The sequence below is a fragment of the Budorcas taxicolor genome, chromosome 3 (genome assembly GCF_023091745.1).
Source record: "Budorcas taxicolor isolate Tak-1 chromosome 3, Takin1.1, whole genome shotgun sequence".
NCBI classification, from domain to species: Eukaryota; Metazoa; Chordata; class Mammalia; order Artiodactyla; family Bovidae; genus Budorcas; species Budorcas taxicolor.
In genome coordinates this window covers 106,861,874-106,876,445 of record NC_068912.1, presented here as the reverse complement: position 1 = coordinate 106,876,445, position 14,572 = coordinate 106,861,874, and the positions used below count along the sequence as shown (strand labels likewise).

At 41.7% G+C, this 14,572-nt stretch overlaps 1 protein-coding gene across 1 annotated transcript in view; it reads left to right on the top strand.

Annotated features, from left to right (window-relative positions):
- MACF1 (microtubule actin crosslinking factor 1) overlaps positions 1-14,572 on the top strand; it is a 340,332-nt gene that overhangs the window by 190,581 nt on the left and 135,179 nt on the right. The window contains exons 22-30 of the mRNA XM_052636851.1: positions 2,320-2,474; positions 2,865-2,991; positions 3,399-3,582; positions 4,022-4,191; positions 9,305-9,483; positions 10,168-10,306; positions 10,973-11,166; positions 12,267-12,429; positions 13,170-13,253. Of these exons, the coding sequence (XP_052492811.1) occupies positions 2,320-2,474; positions 2,865-2,991; positions 3,399-3,582; positions 4,022-4,191; positions 9,305-9,483; positions 10,168-10,306; positions 10,973-11,166; positions 12,267-12,429; positions 13,170-13,253 (1,395 nt within the window). The remainder of the gene's footprint in view (positions 1-2,319; positions 2,475-2,864; positions 2,992-3,398; positions 3,583-4,021; positions 4,192-9,304; positions 9,484-10,167; positions 10,307-10,972; positions 11,167-12,266; positions 12,430-13,169; positions 13,254-14,572) is intronic.

Here is a 14,572-nt window from a genome sequence, read left to right as displayed (position 1 = left end):
CCAAAGTACTGGAGTTTCAGCTTTAGTAGCATTTCTTCCAAAGAACACCCAGGGCTGATCTCCTTTAGAATGGACTGGTTGGATCTCCTTGCAGTCCAAGGGACTCTCAAGAGTCTTCTCCAGCACTACAGTTCAAAAGCATCAATTCTTCTACACTCAGCTTTCTTCACAGTCCAACTCTCACATCCATGCATGACCACTGGAAAAACCATAGCCTTGACTAGATGGACCTTTGTTAGCAAAGTAATGTCTCTGCTTTTCAATATGCTATCTAGGTTGATCATAACTTTTCTTCCAAGGAGTAAGTGTCTTTTAATTTCATGGCTACAGTCACCATCTACAGTGATTGTGGAGCCCCCCAAAATAAAGTCTGACACTGTTTCCACTGTTTCCCCATCTATTTCCCATGAAGTGATGGGACCAGATGCCATGATCTTCGTTTTCTGAATGTTGAGCTTTAAGCCAACTTTTTCACTCTCCTCTTTCACTTTCATCAAGAGGCTCTTTAGTTCCTCTTCACTTTCTGCCATAAGGGTGGTGTCATCTGCATATCTGAGGTTATTGATATTTCTCCTGGCAATCTTGATTCTAGCTTGTGCTTCTTCCAGCCCAGCATTTCTCATGATGTCCTCTGCATATAAGTTAAATAAGCAGGGTGACGATATACAGCCTTGACGTACTCCTTTTCCTATTTGGAACCAGTCTGTTGTTCCATGTCCAGTTCTAACTGTTGCTTCCTGACCTGCATATAGGTTTCTCAAGAACTTAAATGTGCTCAAATCTATCATTAAAAACGTAAGCCTCAACTCTACAATCTTGACCTGCTCCCTGCCTCAGTAACTGACATCATTATCTACCCAGTTGCCTAAGAGTGGCTAGAAATGGGGCTTTTTAACATCCTAGAGAGATCCATGACTCCTCTCCTCTTTCCCTACAGCTGCTACCAAGTCAGCATTTGTAAAGAAACACCCCTCATTGTACTTCCCAGGTGGTGCAGTGGTAAAGAACCGGCCTCCCAGTGCAGGAGACGTGGGTTCAATCCCTGGGTCCAGAAGATCCCCTGGAGTAGGAAATGGCAACCCACTCCAGTATTCTTGCCTGGAAAATCCCATGGACAGAGGAGCCTGGTGGCTATAGTCCATGAGATCACAAAAAGTCAGACACAACTTGAGCACACACATACATACACACACACAAATATCCCTGAAGTATTCTTTCTATCCCTGCTGCTTCTACCTAAATCAGCCTCCCATTCAGTGTATTCTTTATCCTACCACCAGCATGATCTTAAAAAAAAGAAAAAAAATCTCTCCCCTGCCTAAGTCCTACAACAATTCTCCATTTGTTCTTATTTATTTTATTTTTTAAGATTTTTTTTTTCCCCACATGGGCCACTTTTAAAGTCTTTATTGAATTTGTTGCAGTATTTTTTCTGTTTCATGTTTTGGTTTTTTGGCTACAAGGCACGTGGCATCTTAGCTCCAATCCTGACCAGGGATTGAACCTGCACTCCCTGCGTTGGAAGACAGTCTTAACCACTGGAGCACAAGGGAAGTTGCCCCATTTCTTTTCAGAAAGTCTGAATTCCTTAATGTGGCTTCAGAGTCTTGAATAATCTCTTTACCCCTCTAACAAAGACCGGGTCTTTTGCCTTCCATGCATTCCCTGGTAAACTGAGTTTGTCACACAGTTTTGTAACCAAGTAGCACATCAGAATATGCGGGATATGTATCTCTAGTGGCCTAGCGTACTTCCGAGCACATAGTAGGCTCAGTAAATATGTGTTATACCAAAGAAAGAATGACCTCTTCCTGTGCTTTTCCTTATCTCAATATTTCTGTCTATAAATTAGACAGAAACTAATAATACTGGTTACCTGCCTCCCAAGAGAAAGAGCTGATGATTTCAAATGCTTAAACATTTCAGGGATTTGACTGTGGTGACAGGAAGGGAGGATGTGGAAGTATCACAAAAGCAAAGTTGTATTATATCCCTTTAATTTTTACCGTGTTCATCACGAATACAGAGATTGCTCTTGGAGCTCTGACGGTCTCCATATAACTGTCATATCTGAGTTACTCGACATGTAACAGGCATTTAATAAACACTTGCTTCATTTATTTTTTGATGTTGCAACCATCCCTGGGTTGTATATTTATATACATTATCTTTTTATCAAAATCAGAAACTTTCCCTAGGTGATAAAAGATCTCCAAAATGATTTTTCCTTAAGGATTTCATAGCCTTGGGATCAGGCACCAGGTAATAATAGGTTGTTTGTTTATCCATTAGAAATAACTTATAAATTTTTCTTTTCAGATAACTATTTGCAAGAATGATGAGTGTGTATTGGAAGATAACTCACAGAGGACCAAGTGGAAAGTGATCAGCCCCACAGGGAATGAGGCAATGGTGCCGTCAGTCTGCTTCCTCCTCCCCCCACCCAATAAGGATGCCATGGAGACGGCCAGCAGGTACTGGCTCAGCTGCCACCCTGTGCTTCCACTTCTGCCCTTTGCGGGTGAACTGATGGAGGGATGAATCTGTGTTTGCTTTCTAAGAATTGTTGTAATTTTTCAAAAATTTCAATTGGAGTTATTTTGTCTCTATTTTGTCTGTCATTGCTTTTCCACTCTGACTTCTCATATTATCAATATATTCAGGTGACATTTATGATATTGCTAAATATGTGCTTGAGAAAATCAATTAATTTAGGTTTAATGATTCCTATGTTGTTAGTATTTCACTTGTTGCCTTTCTCTGCTCAGCTTTGCTGAGACAATCACATTTTTTTCCCTTAGAAGGTCTCTAGGGTGGACCTCAGGCCTTAGAAAAGCAATAGCCAGGTTTTGTGTTGCTTATAGGGTGGAGCAATCTTATCAGAAGGTGATGGCCCTTTGGCATCAACTACATGTCAACACCAAAAGCCTTATCTCCTGGAACTATCTGAGGAAGGACCTTGACCTTGTAAAGACCTGGAATCTGGAAAAGGTAATTATGGAAGCTTTAACCCAGGCTTATAGCCTATTGGCAAGTTTTATTTTTTTAGCAGGAAGTTTTTTCTATTACTGTGAGACTCCTACTCACCCAATTAGTGGGAAATGAAGTCAGGGATACTGTTTCAGGGTTAGGAGCTTGATGATCTTAGAAACTAAAACCTTTTGGGTAAATTTGCGGAATAGGGGAATGCTGGTGCATTGGCCGTCATTAATGTTTGCATCTGAGAGGGCACAGAGCGCTTCTGAGATGCTAGTAATGTCCTGCTTCTTGATCCGAATGCTGATTTCATGGACACATTCAATTTGTGAAAAATCGACATGTTTATAAATATGATTTGTGCACTATTTTGTATTACATTTCGATTCCATTGAAATGTCCACTGTTCTTTTTCTCTGCAGCTCCGCTCCTCAGCACCTGGGGAGTACCACCAGGTTATGAAGAATCTGCAGGCCCACTACGAAGACTTTCTGCAGGAGAGTCGTGACTCGGCCCTCTTCTCAGTGGCTGACCGTCTTCGCTTGGAAGAGGAGGTGGAGGCGTGTAAAACCCATTTCCAGCACCTGATGAAGTCCATGGAGAATGGTATGTGCCTTGGGAAGAGGGAGGGGAAAGGTGGAATGAAAGCCCTGAAGGGTGCTGCTCGACCCTTCATAGAAACTAGAAAGCATCATCACCACCTTTTTACCACTTGCATTGCTAGAAAAACTTGAGATAGCGAATAACTCACGGAGATGAATTCTCAAAATCAGATCATGGAAGAAAAGGCTGTATTTTATTCATTATTGCTAATAAACATATCCCATTTTCTTGTGGAAATTATGTATTTGGACCTCAAAGATCAGTATATAATGCAGGGAGTTTGGGAACAGGCAGAAGGTTCCCATATGAGGCTTTGCTTTCATTCATGGAGTATCAGCTCTGCTAGAACCAGTGGTACCCTATCTAAGGGTAAATCTGTGTTTCTCAGGTTTGCTGATCTCTGTTGTGATGCTTAATGGTCTTCTGTGCTTGTGCATTACAGAGGACAAAGAGGAAACTGTGGCCAAGATGTACATTTCAGAGCTGAAGAATATCCGGCTGCGCCTGGAGGAGTGTGAACAGAGGCTAATCCAGCGAATTCAGTCCCCAGCCAGCTCTAGGACTGACAAAGATGCTCGGCAAGACAATGCATTAAGGATTGCAGAACAAGAGGTAAGCCTTCAGAGCAAGGTGGGTGCTCTAAGACTGCTCATCAGAGCTACTGCTTTCTGCTCTGTCCCTTACACGTATGTTATGTTCTGTGACATGGTTACTGTCAGTCATGTGACTCCACAAATAGTACGGAAAGGCTCAGATTCTGCTATGGCCTCTGATGTATGCTTTTCTCTGTGACTTTGAGCAAATTCTTTTTTTTTTTTTTTTGAAGATGTTTTTGATGGGTACCTTTTTTTTTCTAAGTCTTTGTTGAATTCTTTACAGTATTGCTTCTGTTTTATGTTTTGATTTTCTGACCATGATGCATGTGGGATCTTAGCTCCCCAACAAGGGGTCCAGCCCACACCCCCCTGCATTGGAAGGCAAAGGCATAACCCCTGGACTGCCAGGGAAGCCCCTGTGCAAATTACTTCTCATCCTTAGTTTCCTTTCTCAGAAAATGGAGATAGTATGACCCTCCATCCATAGAAGAACTATAGATGGAAATGCGTGACATTGTGCAGGAGGCAGTAATCAAGACTATCGCCAAGAAAAATAAATGCAAAAAGGCAAAATGATTGTCTGAGGAGGCCTTACAAGTAGCTGAGGAAAGAAAAGAAGCTAAAGGCAAAGATACATACCCATTTGAATGCAGAGTTCCAAAGAACAGCAAGGAGAGATAAGAAAGCCTTCCTTAGCAATCAGTGCAAAGAAATAGAGGAAAACAATAGACTGGGAAGGACTAGAGATCTCTTCAAGAAAATTAAGATACCAAGGGAACATTTCATGCAAAGATGAACACAATAAAGGACAGAAATGGTATGGACCTAACAGAAGCTGAAGATATTAAGAAGAGGTGGCCAGAATAAACAGAAGAACTATACAAAAAATATCTTCATGACCCAGATAATCACAATGATATGATCACTCACCTAGAGCCAGACATCCTAGAATGTGAAGTCAAGTGGGCCTTAGGAAGCATCACTATGAACAAAGCTAGTGGAGGTGATGGAATTCCAGTTGAGCTATTTCACATCCTAAAAGATGATGCTGTGAAAGTGCTGCACTCAGTATGCCAGCAAATTGGGAAAACTCAGCAGTGGCGACAGGACTGGAAAAGGTCAGTTTTCATTCCAATCCCAGAGAAAGGCAATGCCAAAGAATGCTCAAACTACCACACAATTGCACTCATCTCACACGCTAGCACAAGCTTCAACGTACATGAACCATGAACTTCCAGATGAACTTCGAGATGGATTTAGAAAAGGCAGAGGAACCAGAGATAAAACTGCCAGCATCCATTGAATCATCAAAAAAGTGAGAGAGTTCCAGAAAAACATCTACTTTTGCTTTATTGACTACACCAAAGCCTTTGACTGTGTGGATCACAAGAAACTGTGGAAAATTCTGAAAGCGATGGGAATACCAGACCATCTGACCTGCCTGCTGAGAAATCTGTAGGCCGAAGAAGCAACACTTAGAACTGGATATGGAACAACAGACTGGTTCCAAATTGGGAAAGGAGTATGTCAAGGCTGTATATTGTCACCCTGCTTGTTTAACTTATATGCAGAGTACATCATGTGAAATGCTGGGCTGGACGAAGCACAAGCTGGAATCAAGATTGCTAGGAAAAATATCAGTAACTTCAGATATGCAGATGACACCACTTTTATGGCAGAAAGCGAAAAAGAACTGAAGAGCCTCTTGATGAAAGTGAAAGAGGAGAGTGAAAAAGTTGGCTTAAAACTCAACATTCAGAAAACGAAGATCATGGCATCTGGTCCCATCACTTCATGGCAAATACGTGGGGAAGCAATGGAAACAGTGACAGACTTTATTTTTGGGGCTCCAAAATCACTGCAGATGGTGACTGCAGCCATGAAATTAAAAGACGCTTACTCCTTAGAGGAAAAATTATGACCAACCTAGACAGCATATTAAAAAGCAGAGATCTTTACCAACAAAGGTCTGCCTAGCCAAAACTATGGTTTTTCCAGTAGTCCTGTACGGATGTCAGAGTTGGACTATAAAGAAAATTGCGTGCTGAAGAATTGATGCTTTTGAACTGTGGTGTTGGAGAAGACTTTTGAGAGTCCTTTGGACTGCAAGGAGATCCAACCAGTCCATGCTAGAGGAAATCAGTCCTGAATATTCGTTGGAAGGACTGATGCTGAAGCTGAAACTCCAATACTTTGGCTACCTGATGCTAAGAACTGACTTATTGTAAAAGACCCTGATGCTGGGAAAGATTGAAAGGGGGAGGAGAAGGGGCCGACAGAGGATAAGATGGTTGGATGGCATCAGCAACCCAATGGAAATGAGTTTGAGCAGGCTTCGGAAGTTGGTGATGGACTGGGAAGCCTGGCGAGCTACAGACCATGGGATTGCAAAGAATCGGACACAACTGAGCGACTGAACTGAACTGAGCTATATGAGTCACAGAAGTTTTGAAAATTAAGTGATACAATACATGCCGTGAGCCTCCTGGAAAAGTAAAATGCTATGGAAATGTAAGGTGATATTCTTGATGTAAAAGCAGCAAATATTAATTGCTTTATTAAGTTTTGGGGGGCTTGCAATGAAAGTAAGCCAAAGGTCCTTGCTTTTGGCTTATAGTGTAGTTAAAGAAGAGCAAAAGGTTAAAGTCACAGTTAGAGATTTCCGTATAAGAGACGTCATAAGAGAATACCCAGTGTACCTCCAGATTTCCAAGCAAACATTGCTGTATGAATGTAGAGTGTTACTGGAACATTTCTACTTGGGGTGTGACAAGAGAGCTCTGTGAAGAATATTAGATTTGATCTAGCGTTTTAAAGGAAATGGAAAGGAATGCCTAATGAGGAGGAGAGAGTTTTCTCAACTGTCTCAGTAATTCCTAAGCCTTAAGAGAAGGATGAGAGCCCAGTGTAACTTTCTTTGGTCAAAAAGAATCTGAGGCTGTGTGAGGCATGTCACTGTTCCTTGCTGTTCAGTCTCCGACTCTCTGCAACCCCATGGACTGCAGCATGCCAGGCTTCCCTGCCCTTCACTATCTCCTGGAATTTGCTCAAACTCATGTCCACTGTGTTGATGATGCCATCCAACCATCTCATCTTCTGCTGCCTCCTTCTCCTTTTGCCTTCGATCTTTCCCAACGTTAGGGCCTTTTTCAGTGAGTCAGCTCTTTACATCAGGTGGCCAAGGTATTGGAGCTTCGTTCAACTTCAGTCCTTCCAATGATTATTCAGGGTTGATTTCCTCTAGAATTGATTGGTTTGATCTCCTTGCTATCCAAGGGACTCTCTAGTCTTCTCTAGAACCAAAGTTTGAAAGCATCAATTCTTCGGCTCTCAGCCTTCTTTATGGTCCAACTCTCACATCTGTACATGACTACCAGAAAAGCTTTGACTCTGTGAATCTGGATCTTTGTCAGCAAACTGATGTTTCTGCTTTTTAATATGATGTCTAGGTTTGTTATAGCTTATCTTCCAAGGAGCAAGTTCTTTTAATTTCATGACTGCAGTCACCATCCACAGTGATTTTGAAACCCAAGAAAATAAAATCTGCCACTGTTTCCACTTTTTCCCCATCTGTTTGCCAGGAAGTGATGGGACCAGATACCATGATCTTTGTTTTTTGAATGTTGAGTTTCAAGCCAGCTTTTTCACTCTCCTCTTTCACCCCCATCAAGAGGCCCTTTACTTCCTCGTCACTCTCTGCCATTAGAAAACCACTCTAGTATTCTTGCCTCTAGATCCCCATAAACAGTATGAAAAGAGTCATGTCAAATAAACCTATAATTCTCATATTGAAGTTTTTTTGTTTGTTTTTTTTTTACTTTTCTGTAGTCATTCAAAATCTATTTGTCCCTGCAAAAGAGAGCATTCAAAGAAATTCAGGTTAATATTGAGCTCTTCTAAAGGACTTTTTTTTTAAAATTATTTTGAAATAGTTTCAGATATATAGAAAAGTTTTTATTCTCATGTAGCCTTCACCTGGATTCCAAAAACGTTACCATTTTTCTACATTTGCTTTGTCATTTTCTTCTAATAATAATAATGATCTTTTCTTGGAGAGTAACTTCCAGACATGGTGCTCCTTTACCCGTATATACTTCAAAAAACGAGGATAGTCTCTTATATAACCACGGGACAGTGATTGAAATCAGGAAATGAACACTGATATTGAATATATTACTGTTATCTAAGACCTTAATTGAAATTTCTTTAATTGACCTAATAAATGCCTTTTAACCCACTCCAGTACTCTTGCCTGGAGAATCCCATGGAGGGAGGAGCCTGGTAGGCTACAGTCCATGGGGTCGCAAAGAGTCGGACACGACTGAGCGACAAACTACTAACTACTACTATGGGGTTTGCAGGACCTTAGTTCCCTGACCGGGGATGCAGTCTGTGCTCCCTGCAGTGGATGTGCAGAATCCTAACCACCAGACCACCAGGGAAGATACCCATAATTGCCCTTTTGGTAGCATCTCCTGCCTCAACAATTCCTGCTTCCTCTTACTTTTACCAACCCCAACCCTAGAATCAGTATCTCTGCAAGGAGTCTTGCTTTCTTTAGGTCCCTTTATTTAGGAACCAAGATCGGGTGCTGAGTGTGCTCATTTTTATTGGGCCTCTACTCTAGGCCTGCGCAGCAGATAGAGCATACACGTGACCACAGATATTCGTATATATCTCTTTCCATCCTGTTCCAAACCAATACCTCAGGGCTTATTCTAACCTTTCTTATCTTCCATATTTGTAACTCGCTTCCTCAAGACTTAAAAACCTCCTTTACATTATCCATAATGTAGATTTATTTATTGCTTGATTCTAACATGTACAGATCATGGTTTCAGAACTGCTAACTCATAGTATTACAAAAAGCAAACCTACTGTCTAGAGTTTGTAATTCTTTTTGTCTTTATACTGAAGGCATGTCTGTAGTCAAGTCTGTGTTCAGAATTTATCTGTTTGTATTCTTTGCCCTGCTCTGCCTTCATTGCTGTTGCCTGGTTTATTCCATCATTCTCCTATACATGACATTTGGTCTGTTTCTGATATTTTGCTATTCTAAACTAGGACTTCTTGCTAACCTCTTGGTTCAGTTCTGTCTCTGTGTTTGTTGTGTGTCTTGTTCCTGACAGCACATTCAAGAGGATCTGCAGCAGTTGAGGGCGGACTTGGATGCTGTTTCCACGAAATGCAACAGCTTTCTCCATCAGTCCCCATCTGGTTCCAGTGCCCCAACTCTGCGCTCAGAACTCAGTCTGCTGGTGGAGAAAATGGACCGTGTGTGTGGTCTCTCCACTGTCTATTTAAACAAGTGAGTGAGTGAGAATTTGGGTCAGGAGGGCAATGTTTTCCATTCGGATGGGGAAAAAAAAGTGTCTGGAATGTTTCATGAACAATTCAGGGAGATTACAGGTTTTGAACAGGTTGTACTCATAAAAAGAGACCTTGGCTGTAGTTCCAAATAACATGGAGTGGGTTCATTTGGGCTGCAATGAACAAATGCTGGGAATATAGAAGGGAAGAAGGGGAGTTGATTTGCAGCTTTATGACTATTTTGAACCTCATTTCTGCTTGATTAGATACTTCTTTTTAAAACAGAAAAAGGGGCACTAAAGAAAGAGAAATTTTTATCTAAACTGCGTATTAGGCTTTGAGGGTCTTGCCTCAGCCCACACATCCACACCTATGACCTTGAGGAGATCTTGGAGTCTTCATGGTTTTGAGTGGGTTTCTGTCCTCAAGCCTATTTTCTTGTGAGACCCCCACCATATGCACACATGTGTGTGTGTGTGTCCCAGTGTCCCCCAAACTATATTTTAATTGGCTTAAATTGGCAGTACATATACTACGCTTGTTTTTATGAAACCCTGTCATCATTTAGTAATGGTGAAGTTGATTTTGACAGTTACAATTGGTGACTCTCTTGGTAGTACTCCAGGTCCATAGCCCAGCTTTTAAAATGCATGTACTAATGGAAGTGATTTTATCCTCACAGGCTGAAGACAATCGATGTTATAGTGCGTAGCATCCAGGATGCTGAACTCTTAGTCAAAGGTTATGAAATCAAGCTGAGTCAAGAAGAAGCAGTACCAGCAGATCTTTCAGCTCTGGAGTCCCATCGATCTACATTACAGGTTGGTTTTTCCTAGTTCCTAGTTTGACTTAACATACTCATTGCTTGGGGTTAGCAGAGAAATGCAGTTTTGGATGGCATGCCACTGATTAAAGTTTGCATTTAAATTAGGCAGAATATTATATTTAATGTCTTTATGTAGGTCCAAGGAAGAGAAGATCGAGACATATATCTAACTATGAAAGGGAGATAAAGGACTGTGCTTCTCTATTTATTTTTTCCCTTTTCTCCCCAGTAAAGTCATAGTTTAATTGGATACAATCAATAGTTAGGCTGTAAGTTTGTAAATCACTTAGCTCTTACCTCCTTTGACGCTCAGAAGCAACTCTGTGAGGTGGCTAGAGGAGGGAATTTTACCTCTATGTACAGACAGAATACCAAGATTCAGATTGGCTAAGTGGCTTGTCATGGTTTCATAGCTTATAAGTGGTGGAGTCAGGTTTCAAACACTGAAGTTTCAAACAGGTTTCTTGCACTTTTCTCTACTGGTTGCCTAGTGTGCCTAAGGACTATGGAGGCATTTCTGGCGCAAACACTGTAGAGTCTGGGTTTGAATCACAGATGTAACATGGAGCCAGCTATAGACAATAACTTGTTTTGTTCCTTAGTCTGAGTCCTTTTTATCATGGAATATATTTAACCCCTTGCTCTGCTTGTGTTTTTATAGCACTGGCTTAGTGATGCGAAGGACAAGAATTCAGTGTTTTCAGTCCTGGATGAGGAAATCGGCAAGGCCAAGGTGGTGGCAGAGCAGCTGAGCCGTCTGACCCCAGAGCGAAACCTGGATTTGGAGCGCTGTCAGGAAAAAGGTTCCCAGCTACAAGACCGTTGGCACCGGGTCATTGCCCAGCTCGAGACCCGGTGAGTGATAGCCCCACTCTTTTCTTCTCTAGGGTTCAGAAACTAGGTTTTAAATGAAAATAGAGTTATTTCTGTGTATGCTTATTTAAAGGCAGAGATTGGTCAGAATGTTGTCCAGAATGTATACTGTCACTTAATTTCACACTGTCACTTAATTTCTACCCCAACCTGGCTGATTCCTGCCTTTAAGTAAGCATACACTCACTGACCAGGGAACAGCTGTGTCCCCTGCAGTGGTAGCACGAGCCTTAACCACTGGCCACCAGGGAATTCTCTAGCTTTGATACTTAATATGAGTCATTATTCATAATGGGGCTCTGCAGAATTTCTTGCTTCCTTTTCATTCGCTAATTTAGTGTTTTTATCTGTTACTTGAAGTTCTGTTTTTGATGACTGATTTGAATAGGGAAGACAGAAAACCACCTATCTGAGGCCAGGCTAGTTAGGAAAATATATAGGGAGAGGGGTGATAGAGACTCATGTAAGTTTGGATTAATTCTCTATAATTGAATTATCATCCCAAGGCTGCTGCTAAGTCGCTTCAGTCGTGTCCGACTCTGTGTGACCCCAGAGACGGCAGTCCAGCAGGCTCCCCCGTCCCTGCTAGTGAGACTAATAGAAGTGGTATAAGAAGCTGTTACTGGAATTAACAGTAACTACTATTTTTCACCCACTCTACCCCTACTTTTCTCCCCAAGAAACCACAGTGAGTCATAAATCATGGCTGTACACTCTGACAGGTCCTCTATCACCAGGAGACCAAAGTGTACAGGCAGCACTACCTTATTGGCAACCCCAGTAATCCTTGGCAACATAGGTGAAAAAATTGACAAGGATTATCACAGGATGCCAGGCTGCAAAGCAGTTTCCAGGTCAGCAGGGCACGCCTGGTTTCCACTTACTTCTCACCCACAGAATGCTGGGTAGATGCATAGCTCCCACTCAGTGTTGCATTGCTGTTCCCTCGAAATACAGATGTATTCATTGCTCTGTGGTCAAGCTCAGCTGGAGGCATGGCTGGGCTAAAGAGGGAACTGCCTTGTTTACTTAGTTGTATTTATAATAAGATATCTGATAGCAGTTTCCCTTTGCTTCTGCAGCCAATCTGAGCTAGAAAGTATCCAGGAAGTCCTGGGAGATTACCGAGCCTGCCATGGAACTCTCATCAAATGGATTGAGGAAACCACTGCCCAGCAGGAAATGATGAAGCCAGGCCAGGCTGAGGACAGCAGAGTACTCTCCGAGCAGCTCAGCCAGCAGACGGTGGGTGTGGCATGGCCCAGTGGAAGTCGCAGTTAACTTCCCCCCAAATGTCAAGACATTCTGAGCCCCTTCTGAAAAGGGTTCAAGCACAATGGTCACTGGATACTGGTTTTGCATTAGGGCCTTCCAAGATTGGAAGGCCCCTTCCAATCCTGAGTTCCCCTGAGTATATATTGAAAGCACTAGATGGTCAATATTGCATTTTGTTTTGCTAGGGTTAGAATATAGAAAATGAAAACCCAGGGAAGCTATGAGTTGAAGAAAATTATCTCATTCAAAGCTGTTTTTATATGTTGACATTTTGAGGGATGTTTTTTTGTTTTTGGCTTCCTTACTTGAGCCAATTACTTAATCTCTTAGTATTCTGCTTTCCACAGCAGTGAAATGCATATCGTCCATTACTTGTTCAACTGCCCTCATAAGGTTTTTGTAGTTAGGATTAAATGAAATGATACATGTAAATTACTTAGAACAGTAATTTTCAAAGTGTTGACAGCCAGAGTAGCAGCTTCAGCATCGCTTGGGAACATGTTAGAAATGAGAGTTCTCAGACTCGAACCGAAATCTATCGAGTCAGAAACTCTGGTGATGGGACCCAGCAATCTATGTTTTATCCAGTGTTCTAGGTGATTCTGACACAGCTAAGGTTTGAAAACCACTGCCGTAGAACATAATAAATGCTTACCTGTTTCAGTGATGATAATGACAATGATAAAAGGTTGTGATGTTTTGGTTCCTAGGAGCTGTTTGCAGAAATTGAGAGAAATCAGACGAAACTGGACCAGTGTCAAAAATTTTCCCAGCAATACTCCACCATTGTAAAGGTAATGATGCCAGTCCTAAAAGTAACATAAATAGTCTCCAGCTTGAAGATCTGCGTGTCACTGGAGGTTTTGTTTTTGGACAAGCAAGCAGATCTCTTCTGCTCCATCTTTAAGTTAATGCAGGTGTGTTTGTCATGGCACATATTTGGGGATGCTCAGAGAGGTATCAGACAGAGATGAGTTTCAAGGAGTCTCCATTTGACTCCTGAATGGGTGAATGACAGGCCTCTTAAACTTGCCATGTGAAAAACAGAATGTTTGGGTTTTCTTCTCAACACACTTCTCACTGTCTTGCATATCTCAGGAAATAGTGTCATCATTTTCCTTACTGCTGAGGCAAAAAAAGCCCAAAGAGTCATTCTTCATTCTTCTCTTCACCTTAAACCTTATGTTTAATAGCATTCTGGAACCTAGTTGGGTCCATCTTGCTGTGCTCCCGAATCTGACTGCGCCTCAGCACCCCTTCCCCCTGCCACCGCCCCCCCCCCCCCCCCAGGTTTGCATCTAAGTGAAGAACCTTCTGGAACTGCTCCAGTGCTCTGAGCTGCTCTCTCACTTCTGCTCCTGCCCACTCAGGCTCTTTTCCCACATAGTAGCCAGACTCACTTTGTAAGAACGTACCGCATATCATGGAACCTCAGACACTGTTGATTATGAGTTGCATTACTTTACACACTGCCCAAAAGGGGGAAACTCCACCAATTATTGCAAATGCCAAGTGAGACATTTTCCAATTTTAGCGATACTAAAATGTGAGGGAAATGTGTACCTTGCCATAGCTGAAACATGATAGATTGGATCCTGTCACTCCTGCTTGGTACTGTCTCATGACTTCTTGTCATACTCATACTGAAATTCTAAATTCTTTTATAGTTTATCAGGCTATGCAATATCTGGCTCCCTACTCCCTATTTCTCTGATAAGGTCTTTAAAGAAAACTGACCTGAGATTCTTCTATATTGATTTGTTTATCATGTGCCTTCCCACTAGAATGGAAGTTCCAGGGGAGCGAAGTTTTTTCTGACTTGTTCCCCACTATGTGTGTAGCACTCAGAACAATGACAAACACATAGTAGGTGCTCAGCAAATAGTTTTTTAATGCATACATTTCTTTAGTTAATAACAGGAGACTTGGTATAACAAAGAATTGGGTTCAGATCCTAGCTTTGCCATTTTCCAGGCTTAAGACTTTGAGCAAACATTTACCCCTTAGAGTTTCTGTTACTATGTCTGCAAAATTATGAATAGTAGCTACCTCACTGAGTGGTTGCAAAGATTAAATGAGATAATTTATACATAGGACAATGCCTCAAAATTAA